Below are 26260 nucleotides of genomic sequence, written 5' to 3'. Positions count from 1 at the left end.
CAGTGCACCAGCCCTGAGCACTTTTCTCATGCATCCAACCTGGGCTGGTGAAAAAATATGGAACGTTTCACGAATTTGCATGTCATCCTTGCGCAGGGGCCATGCTAACCTTCTCTGTATCGTTCCAATTTTAGTATATGTGCTGCCGAAGTGAGCACTGCTAAATACCTTTTAAGGGATAAAACTGTCCCCAGGTTGAGAACCACCAGCACTTTAAAAACTAAAAGACTATTTAAAATATAACAACAGTAACATCATTACACTCTCCAAACTAGTAATTCCTTAATGTTAAATATCTTTGATTGTTTCAATTATTTTCAATACTCTTTGAAATAGTTTGTTCAAATTAGGATCCAAATAAACCTGTTAAGACTGCCTGATGTCTCAAGTATGTATTTTTACTCTTATATTTGTTAAAGAAACCAGGTCAATGGCCTGTAGAAGTTCCCAGTCTGAGTTTTGCTGACTGAACCTCCCCACACCAATTCCTGTGGTTTAATACATTCCTTGTCCCCTCTACTTTCTATAATTTGGAAGGTTTTACTATTTCCATCATACGGCTCAGCATGTCTTGTTTTTATGTTAGTTAGCACTGATGGAACACTGCCTAGGATCCATTAATTCATTAAAAATTGTAATATTCTATTACTCTTTCTTCATTTATTAGATAAAATGCTTCTTATATTGATCAACTGCCTCATATCAAACTATACTTAGCTGCATAATTTATATAAATAGGAAGGATAAGACCAACGAATTTACTTTCTATTGTTTTTTTTTTTGAAGAATCACTCATGAACTCATGGATTTTAACTCAGGTGGTAAGTTTCAACACATTATATCTATTATGTTAATAGATTTTACCCTAGTCTCTCCATTTTCCTGGTTTTCCATAGTTTTAACTGCTCCTTTGCTTTCTACAATCATGCAGGTACAGGTCTCCATATAAAGGTCGCTTGCCCCCCACCCCCTTTTTTAAGGCTACCACTGGTTAAGAGAATAGGTGACATGGTTAAGAGAATAGGTAACAAAGAAACAGTGATGGACAATGAGAGGAAGAAGTCTAACCTTCCGCAGACTCAACAGTCAATGCTGTGGTACTGCTGCCCCTTCTGGTGCCGCCTTGTTTGGAGAAGCGGGTCACCTAGAGACCCTTCTCCCAGGCCCCACGCGTGCCCCTCAGTGTCCCTGAATGCTAAATAGATGGTAACTTGTTTTATTTTATCGATGCTGACTACAATTAGCTATAAAATTTATGATACAGGTGATATATCTTTTATACCTCTCTCTTATATTCTATAGAACACTTAGGTCAACTAATACGATTTATGACTACTACGTTAAGGCCTTACTGGATGGAGTAAAATGATATTGAGCCCTCAACAAATCTACATGATCAGAAGGCAAGACAACTGAAGGCAGGACATACTAATTATGCAAAGTTTTGTAACACCTATGAAGGCAAAAAGGAGAGAGAGACTCATACAGACCTGGGAATAGACCAGAAATGCCTTTCATAGAGGCAGCATTAGCTGGGTCTTGAAAGACAGCCATGTGCAAGGATCGGGCAAAGTTCTTAAGGAGAAGAATCAAGGGGCGTAAAGGTACTGAAGCAAGGATGTAGAGGAGAGACTCCAAACAGTGAGTACTCGGGGACGGGGAGTGCGGGGGGCATGCACACCATCAAGTAAAGCCACAAACAGCCAAGTACTTTCTCGACTGGGTTAAAGTACGACTTTGCAGAAGATTAAACACAGTCAAACCCAACTACAATTTAGAAAGAGACTCTAATGCCACACACAAAATATTTTTCTTTTACTGGGATGGTATCACTGTTTTTACCACTGATATGTATATGATCTGTTTTCTGTCTTGCTTTCAGCAATATGACTTATGATAATTTTAGTACAGAATGCCAAAAGGATAACCAACTCCTTTTCTTACTACTCTGTTCAAAACTAGCATCAACAGTGTAGAAACATAAAAGTATTATAGCCCATTTCTCAAGAAATCTGAGAATGGAATCCAAACGACACTGCTGTGTGACTACATGCAGAAAGTAACATAACAGCATTTTAAAACGACAGAAGAATATAGCATTTGGCCTGATTTCTTCCCCATGCACTAAAAAGGGGGGAGGGATGCTCTAAGACTAGGTGTATGTGTCTTTCCTCTCTGTACCCAGATTCCATTTACCTAAAAACAAACAACAAAAAGTCTGTTCCAATACTTATATTGTATAGAGACTGAGTGAGGCTGGGGTAAGCAGCAGCTAGCCCACAGTACCAAAACAAAGTCACAGTCACTCACATTCAACATTTCCAAATCCAAATATGTCTTCCAACCCTTTTTGTCCATTTTACTCCAAACCTCAAATAATATAGCAATGTCAACATCATCTAAATTAAGTGGCATTGTCTATCTGTCCTGGCATCTTGGAGTCAGCCCTCTTCACAAGCTACTGCAGTCCTTTTGGAGAGCATCTTCTCTTGCAACCCTCCCATTCACAATCCTGACACTACCATAAACCATTCAACGATCAAATCCTGTTGATTATAGTGTTAAAATGTCTTTCAAAGTGTATTCTTTTCTACCTCAAGTTTTCAAAGTTCAGAACTTGCATGGTTTTATAATTTACTATCTGGTAAAAACTGGTTACCCCGCCACCAACTCTGAACCACTTCATCTATTTCTTCATGTTACTAATTCTGACTCTTTAAGACAGCAATCTGATTGATAAACACCAAAATATTTAGTGGTTCCTTCCTCCCACAATATTCAAAATTATGTTCATTCTGTACCGGAGCAAGCACAGGGCACTCAAATACAACCAGTTGAGTTTTTCAATCAAATCTCCATTTTCTCCCCTCACTTTAGCCAGATATTATGTTCTTCCTCAAGAATATTCAGCATTTCCCTGCCTTAATCTTAGGCATGAAAAAGCTTTCCCATCCCTCAGGAACTGACTCTTCACACTTCTGCAGCTGCAAAATGTTTTCAGAACATCCAATCATAATTCATCATTTTCTCATTTTCATTCTCTCACAGGAATTGTATGTAATTCTAATACAGTCTATCTTGTTATCATAACTGTGTGGTACATGTTGAAATAATTTTTGACATATTTGTATCTTGAAACATACAACGGATTTACCTAGTGTTTAATTAGATGAATGAGTTGAGTAGTACAGTATTTTTATGCATACAAACTCCCCAAATCAACTCACAGTTCAGCTACTAACCTCGTAATTTTCTACTTCTCCATCTTCCACATCCAATTCAAAGCTGAAAGTTGGGCCCACTGCAGGTGGCACTGGAAGCATTGATCTGCAGTGAAAATAACCAACACAAGCACTGATACATTAATGCATTGTATCAATGAACAGGATGAGAAGAACAAGGCCAGTGCTACAGGGATAAAGAATGATCAGTGTTCATCAGTGACAACCCTTTAAAGAATCTGATTTTACTAGCAATAAACAATTAAAAACTGACATTAAAAGAATATCATTTGCAACAGAATAAAAATAAAACATGAAATATTACAGATGAATTTAACCAAACATGTGCAAGACCTATAAAATAAAAACTGTAAAAATACTGCTAGGATAAATTTGAAAAGGTAGTAAAGAGAGAAATATACCATATAAGTAGGTCAGAAGATTCAATAAAGATGTCAATTCTCTTCCAAAACTCATCTATAGATTTCACATAATCCCACCAAATTCCAGCTTTTTTAAAGTAGAAACTGATTTGCTGATTTTAAAATTTATATGGACATGCAAAAGACTTTAAGTAAAATCAGTTTAAGAACAAAATTAGGAGATTTATAGTATTTGATTTTAAGATAATAAACCTACAATTTTCAAAATAGTATGATATAGGCACATGGCCCTCTGGTATAAAAACAACATTCCCTAGCCTTTCTAGAAGTACTTAGAGACATGGGTCTAGATTCTAACCAACAGAATGTCGGCAAGAGTCATACATGCAACTTCTAGGAATTATTCTTGAGAGGAAGCAAGTAGGCAGAGAGATTCAGTTTCATTTTTGCTAGCTAGAATGTGGATGTGATGGCCAGAGCCTGAGAAGTCATCTTCTATCATGCAGAGGAAGCCATAAAATTTTGAGGATGGTAGACCCATTCCTCAGAGTTATGGAGCTAACAAACCAGGTCTGAATCACCTAATTCTAGATATCACTGAACTATGTATGATGTTTAAGCCATGGGTGTTTCTGTCACAAACCCAACCCCAGCAGAGTATTTCTAAGGCACAGATATAGCTCCTCTCTGGGGCGTCCCCTGAGAGAAGGGGCAGCATCACATGCTAGAAAACCACGGGAAGCGGCGGGTAATGCCTGCCGTGAAAGAGGCCAGCGACTTACACTTCTCTGTCTAACTTCTGCTGCACCCCGCCCCCGCTGCTCCCCTGTCCTGCTCTTCTCTTTCAGCCTCAAATGGTCCCCCACCCCAACCTCTTCACATCAAATAAAAACAAGTCTCTAACACACATAAAATTGTTCATAAAGGGAAGAGTATCTCAAGGGTGTCAAAATGCAGAACTCATTAAAAAACAAGACAGAACTTACAACACATATGGTAGTAAGCTGGGATGGTAGGGGGGAGGTGGTATGGGCTGCTGGGACCGGTATCTACTGCGTCCTGTGAGCCTCCGAGGCATAAATGGAGGATAAGGCTGTAGGGAAAGAATGGTAAGACAATTTAAGATCATTCCACATCCACAACTTTTTAAGGTGTTGAATAAAGTCTCTTCATTTTTAAAAACCTAGAAAGTTATTTATTGTTCAAGGGTATTTAGTATTTCTTAAAACATTAACAAAGGTGCAACAACTAGTTTAAAACAAGAATACTCTTAGGTGTGCTTCTAAATACAATTTTCCAACTGACTGCAAGAATACATTTAAAATTCAAAACATGTAGAGTTATACTGAAGCAGAACTCAAGTTAGTTACCAAAGCAAGCAATAAATTAATAACAAATGAAAACTTACTACTCCATATGAAACCTCCTGATGCAAAGGATCATGTGTCAGGAACTGCAAAGGAGCCGATGGAGGTAATGTCGGGGGGTGGGCAGATGGCGGGTAAGTAAAACCTCCCACAGGAAGATGTTCTCCTAAGAGTTCCACTTCGTTTTCTATCCTTTGCAGAGGCTGAAGGGTGGGGTGGGGGAAGCAAACTAATGTTAAGTGTTCAGACCGATAGACTGCGTTTTATAACAAAAATCAAAATAAAAAAACCCAAAGAATTCTTTCGGGTCATGCATTTTCTGATGTTCACGTCAATCTAAATTCATACAAGTGGACATATAGCCTACAGTAAACTCTCACTGCCTTTAACTGAATTTCAATAAGAAAATCTCTCAAACATGTTATTAAACATTTCCACTATTCACTAAAGGATACATTTCTTTCACTATTTGAACTTTCCCTTAAAAATGATATCGAGAAAGACAGAAAGTCATGTAGTAAGCCAGTTACATAAAAGATGAAGTTTCTGAAGTCATGGCACAGTGAACTACATCAATTGCAGACACAACCTTTAACAGATGGAATCAAAGACGGTGTGTACCGTGAATGAGAGCTAGGGCTAAACAGTAGAGGACACAGCAGGCGGTTATTTTACAGCAGAAAGCTTACGGGCTTTGGCATTAGACAAACTCGGTGCTGTAAATGATGAGCCCTGCGGCTCTTACAGAAATTACTCACTCTGAACCTCAATACTGTCATCTGCAGAGCCGACATGTTCACAGCCTACCTCCAAAGTGTGATCTGAACACCAAGACAACGTTCAGAAAGCACACAGTGTTTTGCAAAGCACATAGCCTATGTTGCCCCTCCGCCCAATCATTTTTTAAAAAATAGCATGAGATGAAATTCACATACTATGAAATCACCCTGCTAAGGGGTACAATTCAGTGGATTTTAGTATATTCACACGAGTTGTACAATCATAACCACTATCTAATTTCCCTCAGTCCTTCCCAAGTTCTAGACAACTGCTAATGTACTTTATATTTCTATACATTTGCTTATTTTGGATATGTCATGTATATATGGAATCACACAGGATGTGGCCCTTGTATCCGCTTCTTTCACTTAGCATGTTTTCAGGGTTCATCCATCTTGTAGTCTGTATATTAGTACTTTGTTCTTTTTAGAGTTGAGTAATAATCTACTGGATAGATATACCATGCCTTGTTTATCCATTCATCAGTCAATGGACACCTGGAATGTTTCCACTTATGGCTATTAGGAATAATGTTGCTATGAACATCTGTGTACACATTTTGGGGCTGATGTTTTCAATCTGATCTCTTGGGAACATGTATTCTTAAATGTTAGTCTAACTTCTTCCCACAGTTAAGAGAACAGCAACACATTATTCAAATACAAGTAACTGCTAACAGTTACTTTGGAAGCTTATGTATGCTTGTATAATGGCTAAATTTAGTTTTAACCTGGAATTCTCAGGTACTGGAAGCTTCCTAAGGAACATCCTGGCATGAATCCTGTCCTGATTCTAATAAAAGATTTTCTTGTGGGAGTTGTTTCAACTTTTCAGATTAGCCAAACTTCTGACATAATTGGCTTCTAGTTTTCAGGAAAGCAGCCATGTAAGCTTGTATCTCACCTCCTCCTGAGACCAAGCATGGTGTATAAATCCTAAGTAAAGCATGGTCAGGCTCTCTTAGGGTAAACCATCAAGCTCCATTCACAAGGCCATTTCCACTCTAACCATTTCCATACGTTCTTTCCCTTATTCTCCTTTAATCATGGTTCAGATGTTCAACTTGGCCTGTCTAGAAAACAATGGGGCCTTCTTCCAGTGTGTTTCCCCCCACTGATCCCTCCAGCCCCTGGAAATATTATGCCTCTTAGCTATATTCCAGCTCCAGGACAGAGTGAACTATGCTAACAGAGTATCTCATCTACTTTTCATCAGAACACAGTATAAAACCAGCCTTTGGGAAAAAACAATTGAGGTTCAAAGGATTACTTACTTGCCTAAATGAATATAAATATTATTCTAACAAGTATAAACATTTTTATATTTTCATTTTCCCATTTTAGAAATGTATGAAAGGAAAAACTAGAACTGTGGGTTTTTTTTTCCCAGATTCAATTTCCAAAGGATTGCAGATACAAAAGAATTTGATTAGACAAGTTTCATATAAAATAACTAGAAAAACTTAATAAACCAAGGTAACTGTAGGTACAATTATTGCTTATATATATTTCTATGTGTGGGATTCTTAGTTCTTTTAAGAACCAGGAAAGTGTCAAAGTTACAATTTTTAAATGATAACAACTTAAACATCTACTAAATTAATCTTTTAGGTCTAAATATTCTGTAAAAGTTAAAGACATAAGAGAAAAGATACCTACCGATCGTGACTGCTGTGTTTGGAAAGGGACAAACTGGCTTGGAGGTGGCAAATGAGGAGGATGATGAGGAGAAAGATGGGGAGGATGTAAAATAAACGGATCACTGGAAATAAGGGGTGGAAATGCAGCATACGGTACTGGTAAGTGCTGAACAGAACATGCTTGAAGCATCTGTAAGAGAAATCATTACTTTTTGTTGAGAGTATCAGAATATATTAATTAAAAAAAAACAACTATACAATCAGATTGAAACGTTACTGCCATAGTCCTCCCAGAATCATAAAAATGTCTTAATAACCTATAGTAACAATGAGATACTTGCACATTTTTGCATATATTAGTAAAATGAATGGTAACTAGTAATTATTCTGGATTTTACATAGTTCTTATAAATCAGTCAAAACAGCTATCTTTTACTTAAGCTTTTGTAACACATACGAAAATGAAGGGAAAGTGCCACAGAGAAGGAGTCTCTTCCCACTTGGCTTAAAATGTAGCAGACGTTACTACTTTGCAAGAAGCTGTCCTTTTCAATCTTGTAGATTTTTTTATTTCTAAAAGCCCAATTCACAACTAAATGCTTTATGATCTCTCAATATTTTAGTTTGCTAATTTGGCACATTGGTTCTATAATCTATCAATGAGAAACCATGCATGGGTAAATTAATGTCAAATTGGTTTAGTATTTATATGTATGTGTTTGTTTTAATCTCAAATTCAGACAGGATTATTAGGATTATATTAAGATTTAGCAAAGTGCTTTACTTCGAAGACTGTATTGACCTTAGACAAGTCACTTAAGTTCTCTGGTTTTCAGCTACCTGTTTTTCAAATAAGGGGGCTGCACTAGGGAGTGGTAAAGGATCAAGTATAAGCTTGTAAGAGGCAGAAAGAAGTGAGTGTGAACTCCTGTTTTCTCATGCTAATTGCTTCTATGATAATTAAGCAAACCATTTTCAATTTCATCATTTAGAAAATAAGGGTACTATTTTCATCACAGGCTTCCTATAGTATGGAATAAGTAAGTCGAAGCAACTCAAAGTGCCTATTAAAAACCCAGCAAGTGCTGAGGCTATTAATGTTGATCACCAAATTGTCTGAGACTTTATTACTAATCAGTTCAATATCCTATGTTAAAACCTGAAGGACAATCTTTATTAAGGTTTAATTTTAAACAGTGCAGACATGTGAAGGAATATGATTTGACCTTCAAAGAATGTTAAAATATGTGTAACTTAATTAATGTAAAAACATATCAAGTTTGAAAGCTAATTCTACTAAACTGTTACTGTACAGGTGCAACTGAGATTTCTGTTGCAATAAAACTGCATTTTTTACTTGAAGGCGAAAGCCCCCAGCCTCTCGGGTTTGGTTTATGGCGTATTGAGCCGCTCCGCAGAAGACGGCACACTCACGGGGGGAGGCACACTGCAGACGGGGAGGTGCTGCCCGCTGAAGACCACGGAGCACCCCGGGACCTGCTGCGCGCTGCAGGCGGGGATGTGCTGGCCCGTGCAGAGTGGGATGCCATGGGGCGCGACGGTCGTCACCGTGTAAGACACAGGGACGCTGCCCTGATGGAGCTGTCAGAAGAGACGCAACGCCAAGAAGTAAGGGTGAGTCTGGGTAAGCTCTTACAGTCTGGATAAAACATCAGTTATTAAAAATTAAAATCTGGGCATTTACTGATTCTACTCTTAGCTGCACAGATTGTTCACAATGTACTTCTGCAACAGTTTCAACCAAAATCTTCTTGTTACTGTAGAGAAAAGCTGTTTCAGGAGCGGTATATGATATCCACTGAACTGGGCCTGACTCAAAAAAACTTCAAGTCCAGAAGAATAATAACTCTTCAAGCCTGCTCTACAGAGCAGAAAACTTTCCTAAGGGGGAAATCTGGAAAAAAGAAACATGTCTGCTAATAACCTGCTCACATTCAACAGGAGGGAAAAAACCATTTGTTTAATTCCAACTAGTGAAATGTTAAGTATCATTTTTAAAAAGTTCAATAATTCCCTTCTCCCCTGGTCAGTTTTATTCCCATCCTATCTATCTGGAAGCAAACAACGTTTAAAAATATGTCCTCCTGTATCATTCTCCACGAGCATATAAACATATGCATGAACTACTGTCATGCTTGTTTTTGTTCTTAATATAAATGAGGTATTACCCTGCAACTTACTTTTTCCAATTAATATTGTAGGTATCTCTTGAAGGAAATTAAAGCCAATTCATTCTTTTTGACACTAATAAGATATTTCAAATACACTCATCATTTTAACACAATCCTATCGTTCATATACTAAAGGACTTTAAGTTGTATTCACCTTTTACCAATACAAATAACAACCATAAAAAACATCACTGAACATATATCCTTACACATTAGTTTTATTCATTTCACAGGGATTACTGGGTAAAGAAAGGGGTGAATGTATTTTAAACTTTAGTAGAAGTCTGGATGGATTAAATCACAATCCCAATAGTAGTAAAGACTCTCAGCACCTCCACTCAAGGCAGATATACAATATTTGCATAACAAGCATGCTTGCTTGTTATACAAATACTACTTTGGGGGAAGGGGGAAAAACCAGTATCTACCAGGCTTTATTATTTTTTAAATTTATTCATTTATTTTTCAGCTTGTCTATTTTATTTATTTTTTTCATTTATTTTTATTAGTTGGAGGCTAATTACTTTACAATATTGTAGTGGTTTTTGCCATACATTGACATGAATCAGCCACAGATTTACATGTGTTCCCCATCCTGAACCCCCCTTCCTCCTCCCTCCCCATCCCATCCCTCTGGGTCATCCCAGTGCACCAGCCCCAAGCATTTGTCTCATGCATCCAACCTGGGCTGGTGATCTGTTTCACACTTGATAATATACATGTTTCAATGCTGTTCTCTCAGATCATCCCACCCTCGCCTTCTCCCATAGAGTCCAAAAGTCTGTTCTATACATCTGTGTCTCTTTTTCTGTCTTGCATATAGGGTTATCGTTACCATCTTTCTAAATTCCATATATATGCTTTAGTATACTGTATTGGTGTTTATCTTTCTGGCTTACTTCACTCTGTATAATGGGCTCCAGTTTCATCCATCTCATTAGAACTGGTTCAAATGAATTCTTTTTAATGGCTGAGTAATATTCCATGGTGTATATGTACCACAGCTTCCTTATCCATTCGTCTGCTGATGGGCATCTAGGTTGCTTCCACATCCTGGCTATTATAAACAGTGCTGTGATGAACCGGGCTTACTTTAAATTTGTATTTCTCAGATTAGAGAGGTTGAACATCTTTTAATATGTTTATTAATCATCTAGATTTCCTTTTATGTAAATAATCTATATCCTTTGTTCACTGCCCACTTTCTGTAAGGCTGTCCATTCATATTAACTCACAGTTTGGCTTTTTACTTAGAGAGACATGTAATATTTTCTCAGTCTATTATTTCTCTTTTGATAAATCTTTTATTTAATGGTAATTCAACATTCCCCTTTCCTCTAAACTGAACTACCTCTTTCTTTCTATTCAGTAACTTCCCAAACATACCTGGATCTATTTTGTGTCAAATTTGTGTTGTCTCAATTATAGTCTCTTACTAGAAAAGTCAGTATCCAGTAAGACAAGTTCTTCTCATTACCATACTTTCTTCTCACTTTATTTTTGGGCCATTTTTATATATTTATTCTTACGAAAATAACCTCAAATAATTTTATTCAGTTTCAAAATCCACTGGAATCCTAATTTATATTAACTGTATTAAATGTTACTTTACAAAGAACAATTTTATATTAAGGCTTTTTGTTAGACTATCCTGTCACTACATGAACACTGCTACAGTACTATACCTCCAAGAAATTAGGTTTCTTCATAAATAATACCACTTACTAAATTTATTATTCAAAACTCTTTTGTGAAGTTTGGAGGCTTTGTTATATTGCTGATAGGTTATTTTTGTCTATTTCCATACCAAATGGTTAATTATTCTGGCAAAAATGCCTCATACAGCTTTATGATTAGTCCTAATAATTGGAAGAGCTACTCTGCCCAACTTGTTCTACTTCAGAATTATACACCAAAAGTTCTCTTAATTGGCTTAAAACACATTGTTGGGTCCCACACCTGGTAAGTCTGGTGTATAGTTTGAGAATCTGCATTTTTAATAAATGTCCAGGTCCTGCTGCTGCTGCTGATCAGCTAATTCAAGACATATTTTGAGAACCACCTAGACTCAGAGACCCGAAACCAAAGTGTCGGTTGGCCAGCTATTTCACTGCGGGCCAGAAAAGTAAGTATTTTGAGTCTGTGGGCCACCCCAGTTCCTGCACAAAGCGCCCACAAGTGACAGATGAGCAGACAGCAAAGCCGTGTTCCGACAGAGCTCTACGGAAACAGTCGGCAGCAGCTTGCTTTTCCTGCTCCAGATAATCCCTGGTCCTTTAAAAGGCCGCAGAAATCACGGAATCAGTTTCTCAAGTTACACCAAAAACTTACTGGAAATTTACTTGGAATATACTAATTCTACGTATGTGAGTTGGGAAAGCAGACAGTTTTCACAAGTTTGGATCTTTCAAGCCAAATATCTATTTAGACAGTTTTGTAATCAAAAAGGACTTGAACATCTTTTGTTAAGACTCTTAACTTCCTTTTGTTATTCTGATTTCAGTTGTACTTTCTTATTTGCATATTTAATATAGAGAATTTCAAACATGTTCTATGTATAGTATAATGTACTATGCATATATACATATATACTATGCACATAGCATAATGTACAGTATAATGAACCCCTATATCTATCACGTAGCCTCCAAAACCAGAAGACCATATATCCAATCCACTCCTATCAACTCCTCCCTTTGTATACTTTGTTGAATTCTATAAACCTATCGCTTCACAAATATTTCAGTACTTATTTCTAAAAGACAACACTTAAAATAACCACCACAGCCAATATCAACATATCTTAATGAAAAGTTCCTTTTAAAAAAAAAAAATGAAGTCAGTGTTCAAAACTTCAATTGTATCATCAATGTTATAAATGATTTTCTTTTAACTTTCTCTTCTGTTTCTCAATCAGTATCCAAGAATGGTTTACATACTGCAAACAAAAACAATGTCTCTTTAAATTTATAGTTGCCACTTTCATCTCTTCTCCTTACCCTCAATGCCCCAGCTTCTATGTTGAAAAAACTGGGTTGTTTAGTGTAAATATATGTTTCTTTTTTTTAATTATGCTGACTAGTATAAAGAAATGCAACTGACTTGCTGTATTGTTGCTTTAATAATGTGGGATCTTCTAACTGTATGATTATCTCATCTGCAATTACTTATGATGCTATTTGCTCTTCTCTTATTCTTACCCTCTTTTTCCTGTCATCAGCCCTGGCCTGTTGTTGTTTAGTCAGGTCTGACTCTTTCACAGCCCCATGGACTGTAGCCTGCCGGGCTCCTCTGTCCATGGGATCTCCCAGGCAAGAGCACTGGACTGGGCTGCCATGCCTTTCTCTAGGGGATCTTCCTCACCCAGGGATCAAGCCCACGTCTCCGGCACTGCCGGTGGATTCTTTACCACTGAGCCACCTGGGAAGCTCCCAGTCCTGGCTTAGCTTCCGGGACACTGAACAGATGCAGTGATAGTGATCACCCTGGCTTAGACCAGCTATCAGCAAGAAAGCACTCTTAAGTTCTACCGTTAATTATGCTGCTTGAAATGTTATGTGAACTCGCTGTGGATCTATTCCTTTAGTTTTCATTTATAGTCTTTCTTTCCTCGTGTATTTGGTAACTTTACTACTTACTGTCCTTGAAAATTTAGTTGAGGAAATTCTTTGAAAACCAGAATGAAGATTTCATCCTCCAAAGAGAATATACATGCTTCCTAGGCCCCTGCAGCCCCAAACGCTTTGACTAATTTCACAGTTGGTGTGAATTTCACTGCAAATTACATTTGGTGCCAGTTACTCTTATTCCGCTGAAGCTTCAACACTCTGGCCACCTGATGTGAAGACCCGAGCCACTGGAAAAGACCCTAATGCTGGGAAAGACTGAAGGCAGGAGGAAGAAGGGGGTGACAGAGGATGAGATGGTTGGATGGCATCATCGACTCAATGGACATGAAACTGAGCAAACTCTGGGAGATGGTCCTCAATCAAGGGGAATGCTCTCAATAACCCTCACTGACAGCTCTAGAAAATAAAACTCCTTTTCCATTTTAAGATCTTTTACTGGATATGATGGCAAAATTTTATATTTTTGCATCTATTAACAAAATAAAACATTTTCCCTTTAAACTGAAGATTTCCTAATGTCGAATTTACCCTGCACCATCAGGATAGACTATTTTACTATAACACTAGCTATCGTTTATTATTTAAAGCATCTGCATCTGTACTCAAGAGGGAAACTAGTTGAAAGGTTTCATTTGTTGTATTGTCTATGAGGTTTTATTATTAAGGAGTGTCACATAATATACTTGGAAAATTTCTATCTGTGACTATGATCTAGGACAGTTTAAATTGGAACTTTCAGTTCTTTACAGAAATGAGAATTCAGATGTAGTCTATGAACAGGTTTTTAATTATGCCTTCAATTTCTTCCATAGCTGTGGGTCTGTTCAGGTTTTCTGTGTCTTGCACTGTCCCAGTATTTACATATGCAACTGTTTCATTTCTCAGTATGTAGACTCAGGGGCTTCCCGGGGGGCTCAGCATTCCGTGTCTTAGTTTGCATCAAGCTTTGTGGTATAGGTTATACATATGAGGGCTCAGACAGTGAAGAATCCACCTGCAATGCTGGAAACACAGGTTTGATCCCTGGGTCCAAGATCCCTTGGAGAATGGCATGGCAACCCACTCCAGTATTCTTGCCAGGAAAATTCCATGGATAGAAAAGTTTGGTGGGCTATAGCCCATAGCGTCACAAAGAGCTGGACACGACTGACGCAAATGAACACATGTAGCCTCAAGTAATACAAGATAAATAAAACACACCTCTCCCGAAGACTTCACCTTTTCTTTGGTTCCACCTCTGCCTACCTTCTCTATCCCTACAGTTTAGTAACCACCCCCCCACCCCCAAGCCTAGTCTATCTTTCTCCATATTTTCCCCTATGTTCAGAGTCTTATGTACACAAACATTTAATTGTCATGTTTTACAAAACTGAACATAACACTTAATTCAATTTTGCTTTTCTTGCTCAGCAATAGTGTGCAGGTATTCCTGGCATAACTATGAGTAATTCTTTCTAATAGTTACAGTCCATGGTATGAAGGTATCGTAGTTTATCCTATTATTCTACTAATGATAAGCAATCACTTCATTCTTTGTTTCTATGGATTTTCCTAGTTTAGACATTTCATATAAAAGAAATTATACAAACTGGGGCTTCCTGTGACCGGTTTCTTTTACACAGTATGTGCAAGATCATATTTTCTTTCAATTGTCACTATTATGGTAGTTTCATTGTTTTTTATCTTCCAGTGCAGTAATTTCAAAAAAAAAAAAAAAAAAAGAAAAACTGAATGTTAGTTTCTGAATTTCTTTCCACTGTAATTTCTGTTGTCTATAAACTTGGAAGATTTTTTTTCCCTAACCCTTAAAATCCAGGAACTTTGTAAGAATATGTCTAGATTTGTATCTCTGACCTCAAAAAATCATACAATTTTGGTCAATTTTTGGTCTGGCAAACCCTCCTTCTCAGCTAGTTCCTCAGTTCCTGGCAGGAACAAAGGGAAAGAAAGCTCGGTACTTGTCATCTCAGTGGAGACCTAGGAAAACTTGTAAGCAAAGCTGCACCCAACTGTTTTGCCTACTGAACTACTCTAGAAGAAACTGGAAGGAAGCAGAAAACAGGAGTATATCCTCACACCACCAGCTGACTGACTGACCTCACTATAAATCCTCTATCAGTCATTTCAAATCAAGTATAACAATGAAGTCATTCTGAGCTTTTATAACCCTGATCTTAATTTTTTTAAAGTTCAACTTTCTTTTAAGGAAGCTGTGTAGAATTTAAATTTTAATTTTCAATGAAGAATGATGAATTTATCTAAAATGGATTCATTTTAGGTAAAACTGTTTTCTTTTAGGTAAAAGTAATCTACAACAAAAAACAATAAACCTAGATAAGCTGCTACCAACTTTGGGCATCTGTATTTCTTGGATACTCTGTTACTATACCTGATCATGTATGTCAACCATCACTGCATTCTGCTGGGGCGGATGAGCAGCAGGGTGTAATAGACGGGGAGATACATTCGGAGGGCGGAAGGCTCGAGGCTCTTCTATTGCTTGCTGCTGTGCATAAGGGAGATGGTGATAATTTTCATCTTGACTAATGGAATTATGTCGAGACTGACGATCCCGTCTTCCTCTCTGACGCCTGACAGGAGGACTGTAATACAGTAAAAATGTCAAAGAGGTTGTTATAATGTTTACTGCCGTGTTCCATCAGGGTCGGTACTGTCTCTCTTTGTAATCCATTAGCAGTATAAGCTAACATAGGCTTGAGTATTAAAGAACTGTTGTGGTTCATCATCAGCTCTAAACACAAAATAGAATGCATGCTTTTTAAAAAAATAACGGAAGAAAACAAAATCGATATTCAGCTCAGAGTATTTAGACATCAATAGCCAATCACTGTCATTTTGGGGGTATGGGTTTAATTGTATAAAATTGCCCTTTTTACAGACAAATATCAGTAAGTTCTTATGATTTAACTTACTATTCTGTCCCTTTTATTTTATAGACATTCTACAACAAATTTTAATCTGCATATATCTTGGCAGTAATCCTATTATGCCTAATGAGTATTTTATATTTGTCTGTCTGGCTAAGGCATATAGAAAAGACATAGTTCCCACACGCCCAAGATGACAATTTAAAAAAATGAGTAATAACTAAAAAGCATTTAATCTATTTACAATTGCAAATAACTGAGTAACAATAAATACTGAGAATGAAAATGACTGTGAGATGGTGTCAGCATAAATACTCTAGCGATATACAGAATTTTAAGGTCCAATTTGGCTACTGAAAGAAACCACTTTTACTCTCTATGCACGTGTCATCTACATAGTTAAACACAAATAACAGTTGTTATCCTAAGTAGACTTCTATTTTCCATGTCCCTTAATTCCACAATTCAGTTCCACTGCTTTTTACAAGGGCTCAGCATGGGTAATAATTCGAAACAACAGCAAGCCTCAATAAAAATGTACTCCACTTCAGGCACAAGAGGCGAAACAGCCCCCTTCGAGACACAGCTGCACACAGCTACCTCAGCAGTCTTCACTGAGGACAGGTCACCTTTCCCTTCATTGTTGCATTCTGCACCTCTAAATCTGTTTCTTCTTTCTCTCAACTGCCCAATCTTAAAAAGAAAAAGGGACATTCTTTTGTGATATTAATTCCTCCACGGTGCTCTTAATATTAATCCGCAAGGCTCCTGCTCCTTTCACTGCTTCCTCTATCTTTATGTTCAGCATAACTGTTTTGCATTTCTGCTTCAAAACCAACAAACTATATTTCATTGATTTTCATGTGCCATCTATCTTAGAACTTACTTTTATGTTTTATTTTGAGATACTTTTCGTATAGTCTTTGCATAACCCTTACCCAGCTTTCCCTCATGTTAGTATCTTCCATTAGAATACAAAGAATTATCAAAATTAAGAAATGAACCCTGGTATCATACTATTAATTAACACAATGTATTCCCGATTTCACCCAGTTTTTCTACCAATGTTCCCTCACTGTTTCAGAATCCAATACAAGGTCCCATTACTGCATAGTGGTCAGGCTTCCTTTGTCTTCTCCAATCCATGACAGCTCCATCTTCCATGACCTTGATACCTCTGAAGACACGCTCACTCTGCAGAATGAGCCTTAACCCAGGTTTGTCTGATGTTTTCTCATGACTTGCATGACATTACATATTACTGGAAAGGATATGAGAGAGTTGATAGGCCCTTTTCAGTGCACTGTATAAAGGGCCACATGACACTGATTTGCATCACTCATGCATATGTATGTATTACCAATCACTTGGCTAAACAGGTTTCTGCCAAGACCCTATTTTCTTACTGTCCATGGGGTTCTCCAGGAAAGAATATTGGGGTGGGTTGCCAGGAGAAAGATCAACAACCTCAGATATGCAGATGATACCACTCTAATAGCAGAAAGTGAAGAGGAACTAAAGAGCCTCTTGAAGGTAAAAGAGGAAGAGTGAAATGGCTGGCTTGAAATTCAACAATAAAAAAACTAAGACCATGGCATCCAGTCTCATCACTTCACGGCAAACAAAGAGAAGGGGTAAATGGAAGCAGTGATAGATTTTATTTTCTTGGGGAGATACTCTGAATCATGCAAATATTCTGCTTTTGCTAAAAGTCTGCCAATAACTTTAGATTGCACGAATGGATCTTCAGCAATCACTCTATTATGATATTCTAATGGTGATTTTCTACTCCCTTAATATCTTCCATATATATCAACTGCAATTCTGTAAAGAAGAGTTGCTCCTTCTCTCTCACTTGTTTAGTTATTTATGAGTAGGGGCTAATGGATATTTATTCTATTCTTTAGGTGATAATCCACCACAGTTATTTTATTTTATTGTTCAAATTATTTCAACTCTGTTCAATGGGAGCTTTTTGGCTCCTGTGATCTTCTACTATTGTCTTTATCCTTTTGAGTAATTCCTTAATATAGGGACCACAACGTGCACTAGGCTCATCTAGTATTTTCCTACACAGACTCTGGAATTAACCAGTTCTCCAAAGAGGACTCCAAAGAGTCCTGGTTCCTTTAACTGCAGAATGGTATCTGAAAGCTAAGTGTGCTGACTGCTTCACTGTTTTGAGCCTAAGAGAAGAGAACAAGATTTATCTATGTATATGCACTTATCTGTATCTGTACAACTATTTTAAAGGACCATTTAATGTATCACTAAAAAGAGGGAGAAAGCTGCCAATCAGACTATGCTACAGGCTTCCCTGGTGGCTCAGATGGTAAAGAATCTGCCTGCAATGTGGGAGACCTGGGTCCAATCCTTGAGTCAGGAAGATCCCCTGGAGAAGGGAATGGCAATCCACTCCAGTATTCTTGCCTGGAGAATTCCACAGACAGAGGAGTCTGGCCGGCCACCGTCCATGGGGTTGAAAAGAGACGGACACGACTGAGCGACTAACACTTCACTTTATACCATCAATATAGATATATTGTGATGTGAAAAAATGTGCACTTTAAAATCAAAATACAAAATATACACGCCCAGATCATCTCCCGAAAAACACTCATCCTGTTCACAAACTTTAAGGGCCCCTTTTATTACTATTTGAATCCATTGCTGCTTCTTGCTCTTACTTCCCAACTCAAACATAATCTCAGAAACTCAAAACTCACACAAATTAAGGCCCAAGTCCTCATGCTGAAATGCATATTCCTCGACAATTTTGATCCCTATCTAATGCATATTCTTGACAATTTTGATCCCTATCTTTCCTGAATTTCCTCTTATTAAATGTTATTATATGACTTTGTGGTAGAACATTTAGAAAGCAAAATTATTTGAAAATCTAGAAGTAAGAAACAGTGACAAGATGGACAAATATTTCTCAATTGACTTTTATATCAGTGATAGATACTGCTTTATCACTTTGTTTTAGACATGTAAAGCACAAGGCTATTCCCTCCTGGTTCACTTATGTACCTTTGTTGGATTGAGTTTTCTAGACTACTTGCTGTTTATCTGTTTCACTGTGTGGAAGCTATATATACCAGTTTTATTCTTCCAGTGACTACACTTAGATTTTTAAACATATACTTACATTAAAAAAAAATCTGGATTGCACATTTTTACTTCTCTCTGCTGTCCTCATTTTATGTTCAGATTTTTTAAAAAAAATTTTGTCTTTTTTTAAAGAGACTTTTATTCAGACTTAAAAATGTCTTTTTTCCTTTCCTAACCAAATCATATTAAATCCTCCTTTCTGCATTTATTCTTCTACTTCGTAGGTAGAATACAGTTTTAAATAATTCTTTCAAGAAGGTTTTCTGTTTTAATTAGAAGTATAGTTGCCATACAATATTATGTAAGTTAGAAATATACAACATACTGACTCAAAATTTTAAAAAGCTCCATCCCCTTTATAATCATTATAAACTATTGGCTATGTTCCCTGGATTGTACAATGTATTCCTGTGGCTTATCTCATACTCACTAGTTTGCACCTCTTAACCCCCTACTCCTGTGTTGGTCCTCACCTTTCTTCCCTCTCCCTATGAGTCTTGTTTTTTTGCTATATTCACTACTTTGCTGTACCTTTTAGATTTCACATATAAGTGATACCATACAGTGTTTGTCTTTCTCTTGACTTATTTCACTTAGCATAATGCCAAGTCCATCCATTCTGCTGCAAACGGCAGAACTTCAGTCTTTTTATGGCTGGGCAGTATTCTACTACATATTCTTTACCCATTCATCTATTCATCTCACTTAGGCTGTTTCCATACCTCGGCAAATGAAAACAGTGCTACTAAGAACATCGGAGTGTGTGTCTTTCTGAATTAGTTTTTTCTTTGTTACACATGTGTACCCAGGAGTGGAACTGCTGGACAATACGGCGGTTCTACCTCCAGCTTTGCTGAGAAACCTCCGCACTATCCTCCGCGCTGGGCGCGCGGACTCACATCCCGGCAACCGTGTGCAAGGGCTCTCCTTTCCCCACAGCCTCTCTCACGTTTGCTTTTCGGGTTCTTTTTGATAACAGCTGTTCTAACAGGGGTGAGGTGGTACCTCACTGTGATTTTAATTTGCATTAACTTCATGATTAGTGATGCTGAGTATCTTTCCAGGCGTCTGTTAGCCATCCACATTTCCTCTCTGGAAAAATGTCTATTCAGGTCTTCTGCCTATTTTTAAAATCAAATTGTTTTTCTGTTATGAGCTGTTTATATACATATGACAGTTAACTCTTTACCAGTTATATTATTTGCATATACCTTTTCCCATTCAGTATGTTGTCTTTTCATTTTGTTGATGATTTCCTCTGCTGTGCAAAAGCTTTTAAGGTCAATTAAGTCTCAATTGCTTATTTTTGCTTTTATTTTCTTTGCTTTAGGAGCCACGTCCAAAAAAGTACTGTTGCAATTTATGTCAAAGAGTTAGCCCATGTTTTCCTCCAGAAGTTTTACAGTTAACTGGTCTTACATTTAAGTCTTTAATCCATACTGAGTTTATTTCTTTACATGGTATTAGGGAATATTCTGTTTTTTCCCATGTACCTGTCCAATTTTTCCAGCATCACTGAAGAGACTTTTTTCTCCACTGTATGTTGTCTCCTATCATAAACTGACCGTAGTACGTGGGTGTATTTCTGGGTTTTCTGTCCTGTCCCAGTTATCGATGTTTCTCTTTTTATGCCAGTACCACGCTTTTCTGATGCTTGTAGCTTCGCAATATAGTCTGAAAGTTAGGGAGCGATTGATTCTTTCAGCTCTGTTGTTTCTTCTCAAGACTGTTTTGCTATTTGGGTATTTTGTGTTTCCACAGAAATTTTAAACTTATTTGTTCTAGTTCCGTGAAAAATGTCATTGGTATTTTGATAGAGATTGCACTGAATCTGTAGACTGCCTTGCACAGTATGGTCCTTTTAACAATATTAATTCTTCCAATCCAAGAACATGGTGTATCTTTCTTTCTGATAGTTTGTTGCTCATGAGTAGAAATGCAACAGATTTCAGTATATTAGTTCTGTATCCTGCAAGTTCACTGAATTCATTGATGAGCTCTAGTAGTTTTCTGGTGGCATCTTTAGGATTTTCTATGTATAGTATTATATCACCTGCAAACAGTGATGGTTTTATTTCTTCCTTTCCAATTTAGATCCTTTCTATTTCTTTTTTCCATCTAACTGCTTTGGGTAGGATGTCTAAAACCATACTAAATAAAAGTGGCAAGAGTGGACATCTTTGTCTAGTGCCTGATCTTGGAGGGAAGGCTTTCAGCTTTTCACTGTTGAGTGTGACATTAGCTGTGGCTTTGTCACTTATGACCTTTATTATGTTGAGGGATGTTCCCTCTATGCCTACGTTCTGAAAAGTTTTAAAATCATAAATGGGGTCAAATTTTATCAAAAGCTGTCTCTACATCTACTGAGGTGATTATATGGTTTTTATTCTTCAATTTGCTAATGTGGTGTATCACAGACTAAATTGCAAATATTGAACAAAAATCCTTGCAACCCTGGGATAAATCCCTCTTGATCAAGGTGTATGATTCAGGAAAGATCTCTTATTGCTCAACTTTCTCTCTGAATGTTTATGCACATTCTTGAATTTCACCAAGATCTTGCTCAACACCTGTTTTTTAATTCCTGAAAATGATTTTTATACTATTTCTATAAAAACTGTTCCCTTCTATTGTTTCCATCTGGAAATATGATTAGATATATTTATAACTGATGACTCTGTCAATATTTAAATTTCTTTCCCACATTTTCCATTTTTCCCTTTTTACATTACATTCTGGGAAAACTCTTTCACTTGATCTTCCAGGGACCAAGATGTTTCTTCTGCCTGTTCATTAATCTACCAACTAAGATTTCCAGTTGATTTGTAGGGATACAATCGCTTATACTTCTCTCAATTGAAAATTATTCTTGTTTCTTAACTGTCTTAGTTATCTTACTAACTGTTACTTCAAGCTCTCTCTCTGCGTCTCAGAGACTTTCTTTCACTTTGTCGGCTTCTTCAAATGTCTGGTAACTTCCCAGTGTTGCTCATCCTTGTATCTGAAGTTGTATCAGACTGCTGCTGAATACTGCATCTGCTTATAAACCCTACTTCTGGCAGAAAAGCTGGCGGTTAAACTTACAGCTAACCTGTAAGTACTAAGGAGAAGGAAATGACAACCCACTCCAGTATTCTTGCCTGGAGAAATCCTGTGGATGGAGGAGCCTGGTGGGCTGCTATCCAAAGGGTTGCACAGCGTTGGACACGACTGAAGCGACTTAGCATGCATGCATGCATCAGAGAAGGAAATGGCAACCCACTTCAGTATTTTTGCCTGGAGAATCCCAGGGAAGGAGGAGCCTGGTGGGCTGCCATCTATGCGGTCACAGAGTCGGACACAACTGAAGCAACTCAGCAGCAGCAAAAGTATAGTACTCAAGTGAGAAGGAAGTAACAAATAACACACAATGCTGGGCATAACGAATCTGGAGCTTGTTTTCTAGGTAAGTGCTCCCTATTTCTCCTTTGTGTTCGATGAATATGGAGATTGATGCTTCTTTTCAACCTGAAAACTAGTTACTGCCATCCAGCAACAGAGACTGACATGCCCTTTCTGGTCCAAAACACATTTGATGACCTACAATTGTACTCCTAGGCTTTTATCTTCATGAAATGCTTACACATGCACACTAGGAGTTGTGTACACACAGGGTCCTAACAGAACTCTTTTTATTACCCAAACTGGGCATAACTATTACCCAACAGTAGGTGGGTACATAAATTATGGTACATTAATTCAATGGAAGATTATATCACAATAAATGAACTACTGCTACCCACATTAAAAAAGACCGAGAGGGATTGGGTAGAGAGGGAGGTGGGAGGGGGGATCGGGATGGGGAATACATGTAAATCCATGGCTGATTCATGTCAACATATGACAAAAACCACTACAATACTGTAAAGTAATTAGCTTCCAACTAATAAAAATAAATGAAAAAAAAAACTGTTTAGTAAACAATACACTTACATGAATTAAACAGAACGCAAAATTGTGTTTTTAGAATGTATTTACAGGTATTAAAAAGATGTACCAAGGGAGTTACGACAAACCACAGGAAAGGGTTTATCTTCCAGGAAGGAGGGATTCTGACGTTCTATTTTAACCTGAGTGTAGGGCACACTTGTGTGTCACCCTTTTTAAATGTACACTTGTTCTACAAGTTCTCCTGAATGTATGGTACATTTCACCATAAAACAATAGAAAATGTTACAGCAGGTGCTCAGGTGTTATTTCCTCAAGTTATTATATTTAACAGCTATGAAATATTTTACCTGGTTGGCATAACATTATTTTACTTAAACATTCCCATATAATTGGGTAATAATGCATCAGATAATGTGGAAGTTTACTGGTCTCAACAGAATATACCTCAGGAACAGGTTTATCTTGTCTGATTTGGAACAAATGATGGGTTTTAAGATCCCTTCAGTATTAAGTTACCTGTGTGTTAGTCACTCAGTTGTGTCCGACTGGTTCAACCCCACTGACTATAGCCCATCAGACTCCTCTGTCCATGGAATTCTCCAGGCAAGAATATTGAAATGGGTAGCTATTCCCTACTCTAGGGGATCTTCACAATTCAGGGATCAAACCCGGGTCTCCTACACTACAGGCAGATTCTTTACCGTCTGAGCCAAAATTAAGTTCCCTAAGGCTGCCCTAACAACATATCATAGACTGGCTTAAATAACAGAAATTTATTTTCTCAAGTTCTAGAGACTAAATGTCCAAGATCAAGGTGCCAGCATGCTTGATTTCTGGTGAAAGCTCTCTCCCTGGAGTCTTGTAAGGACACTAATTCTCTTGGATCAGGGACCTGTCCTGATGGTTTCATTTAGCCTTAATTACTTCCTTAGAGGCCCCATCTCCAAGTTCATCCACACTGTGGGTTAAGGCATCAGCCTATGGATATTCAGGAAACATATTCAGTCTGTAACACCTTACTACTTCGAGATCATCAGTACTTCTTAGATTATCAACATCCTGGAAACATAAACAGTTATCTCATTTCAAGAATGCTCTATATCCTTGGAAGAGGAAAGGTATAACCTCAGGCCACTACTAAACAGGAAGCAGCTCAGGAAACGTATTCCCTGGAGAAAAAAGTAAGAGCCAAGTCCCACATAGAAGAGAGGACTGAAAGTTGAACTAAACTTCAGTCACTCCTCATATCACAGGGTCCTCAAAATTTGAAAGGAAACTTAATTAAGCCACAGCTGCCTTAGAGATTACAGAAGGAATATTTGTGGAGAGAGGTTATTCATTTGTAAGAATGGGATGGACAATAATGAAGTGAAGAAGAGACTGCTCATTCCTAAGACTTCCACTGATGTTGTTCAGTTGCTCAAGTCGTGTCTGACTTTTTGTGACCCCATGAACTGCAGCGCACCAGGCTTCCCTATCCTTCAACATCTCCTGGAACTTGCTCAAACTCATGTCCATTGAGTCGGTGATGCCATCCAACCATCTCATCCTCTGTTGTCCCCTTCTCCTCCTGCCTTCAATCTTTCCCAGCATCAGTGTCTTTTCCAAAGTGTCGGCTCTTTGCATCAGGTAGTCAAAGATTAGAGCTTCAGCTTCAGCATCTGTCCTTCCATGAATATTCAGCACTCTTTTCCTTTAGAATTGACTGGTTGGATCTCCTTGCAGTCCAAGTGACTCTCAAGAGTCTTCTCCAACACCACAGTTCAAAAGCGTCAATTCTTCAGTGCTCAGCCTTCTTTATGGTCCAACTCTCACATCCATACATGACTACTGGAAAAACCATAGCCTTGACTATACAGACTTGTTGGCAAAATAATGTCTCTGCTTTTTAATACACTGTCTAGATTTGTCATAGCTTTTCTTGCAAGGAGCAAGCATCTTTTAATTTCACGGCTGCAGTCATCATCTACAAGGATTTTGAAGTACCGTTGTAAATTATAAAATGCATTTTTCGGTAATATGGATTGAAGGCTAGCCCACAAAAAGTCTTAAACCTTGAGGTAGTTGAATTCATATATAATGGTATGGATTGATTTTAAGTAAATCACTTGAGCCTCTTATTATACAATTTCTACATCTGTCAATCCCAAGCTAAATGAATTCTCATGATGTAGTGTGATAGTCTAAACAACTTGTAATGTTGTTTGTGTGTGAGTGTACAGAGATAAAGGTGTTGATATATTTATAAAATGCCTACAGAAGAAAACGCTTTCTGAGGTTTAAAGACGCTCTATCAGTGACCCAAGGTCTAAGAAGTGACGTAACCGACCAACCTCCTTCTGTTGCGTGCAGGTGTGCTGCATCGGTCCCCTGAGAAGTGATGCTGGCTTGGTCGAACTGAAGGGGGCTGCCTATTTGATGTCATCTCCCATGGTCGCATTGGTGGAGAGGGAGCTGGTGATGCTGACGTGTAATCGAAGACTGAGTGAGAGAGGCGCTGTCTCTTGGGGCTTGGACTGTCTTCACTCTGCCAACGCAACAAAATCAACCAACAGGGTAAGACTTTGAAAGGGCTTTTGCATTACTACTTACATGCATAGATGTTTAAGTACGTTTACCTCCAAGCGTAAAGGAGGGAAAAGATGCACTATCAACTCAAATTAAATATCTTTAAAAGATGTGAGGGGTGGAGTAGGAAAGGCAGATCAAATGCAAAGTTAACTCTTTCTTTAAAATCATCATAAAACTAATCAGGTAACAACATACACACATGACAGGGTAATCAGCAACTTGTATTGGACTTGACTGAGCGTCCCAGGGGCCTCAATGGTAAAGAATCCACCTGCCAACACAGGAGACGCAGATTCATTTCCTGGGTTGAGAAGGTCCTCTGGAGAAGGAGATGGCAGCTCACCCCAGCATTCTTGCCTGGGAAATCCCATGGACAGAGGAACCTGGCGAGCTACAGTCCACGGGGTGGCAAAAGAGTTGGACAGAACTTAACTCAACAACAAATGGTACCTGACCACCTCTTTGAATCTCCAGTTTTAACTGAAATTCTACTATGCCTTCCCATAGTTACTAGTTACTCTTTTAGGCATTAATGTGCAGCTGAGA

General features: G+C 37.9%; 1 protein-coding gene and 1 non-coding gene across 14 annotated transcripts in view; both read right to left on the bottom strand.

Annotated features, from left to right (window-relative positions):
* RNF38 (ring finger protein 38) overlaps positions 1–26260 on the bottom strand; it is a 119548-nt gene that overhangs the window by 9212 nt on the left and 84076 nt on the right. For 9 of the 13 annotated variants that reach the window (XM_070480257.1, XM_070480258.1, XM_020878242.2 and 6 more), the window contains 7 exons: positions 25477–25670; positions 15601–15814; positions 8825–8992; positions 7410–7580; positions 5013–5174; positions 4591–4697; positions 3243–3327 (listed from right to left, as the gene is read on the bottom strand). In XM_070480257.1, the coding sequence (XP_070336358.1) occupies positions 3243–3327; positions 4591–4697; positions 5013–5174; positions 7410–7580; positions 8825–8992; positions 15601–15814; positions 25477–25670 (1101 nt within the window). The remainder of the gene's footprint in view (positions 1–3242; positions 3328–4590; positions 4698–5012; positions 5175–7409; positions 7581–8824; positions 8993–15600; positions 15815–25476; positions 25671–26260) is intronic. The other 4 variants (XM_070480263.1, XM_070480262.1, XM_070480260.1 and 1 more) reach the window with 2 other exon arrangements.
* LOC139039552 (U6 spliceosomal RNA) lies at positions 52–158 on the bottom strand. The gene has a single exon (XR_011492892.1). It is a non-coding gene; the product is annotated as a U6 spliceosomal RNA (small nuclear RNA).

Source organism: Odocoileus virginianus, chromosome 18 (genome assembly GCF_023699985.2).
Source record: "Odocoileus virginianus isolate 20LAN1187 ecotype Illinois chromosome 18, Ovbor_1.2, whole genome shotgun sequence".
Classification (NCBI taxonomy): Eukaryota; Metazoa; Chordata; class Mammalia; order Artiodactyla; family Cervidae; genus Odocoileus; species Odocoileus virginianus.
This window is presented reverse-complemented; position numbering and strand designations above follow the sequence as displayed.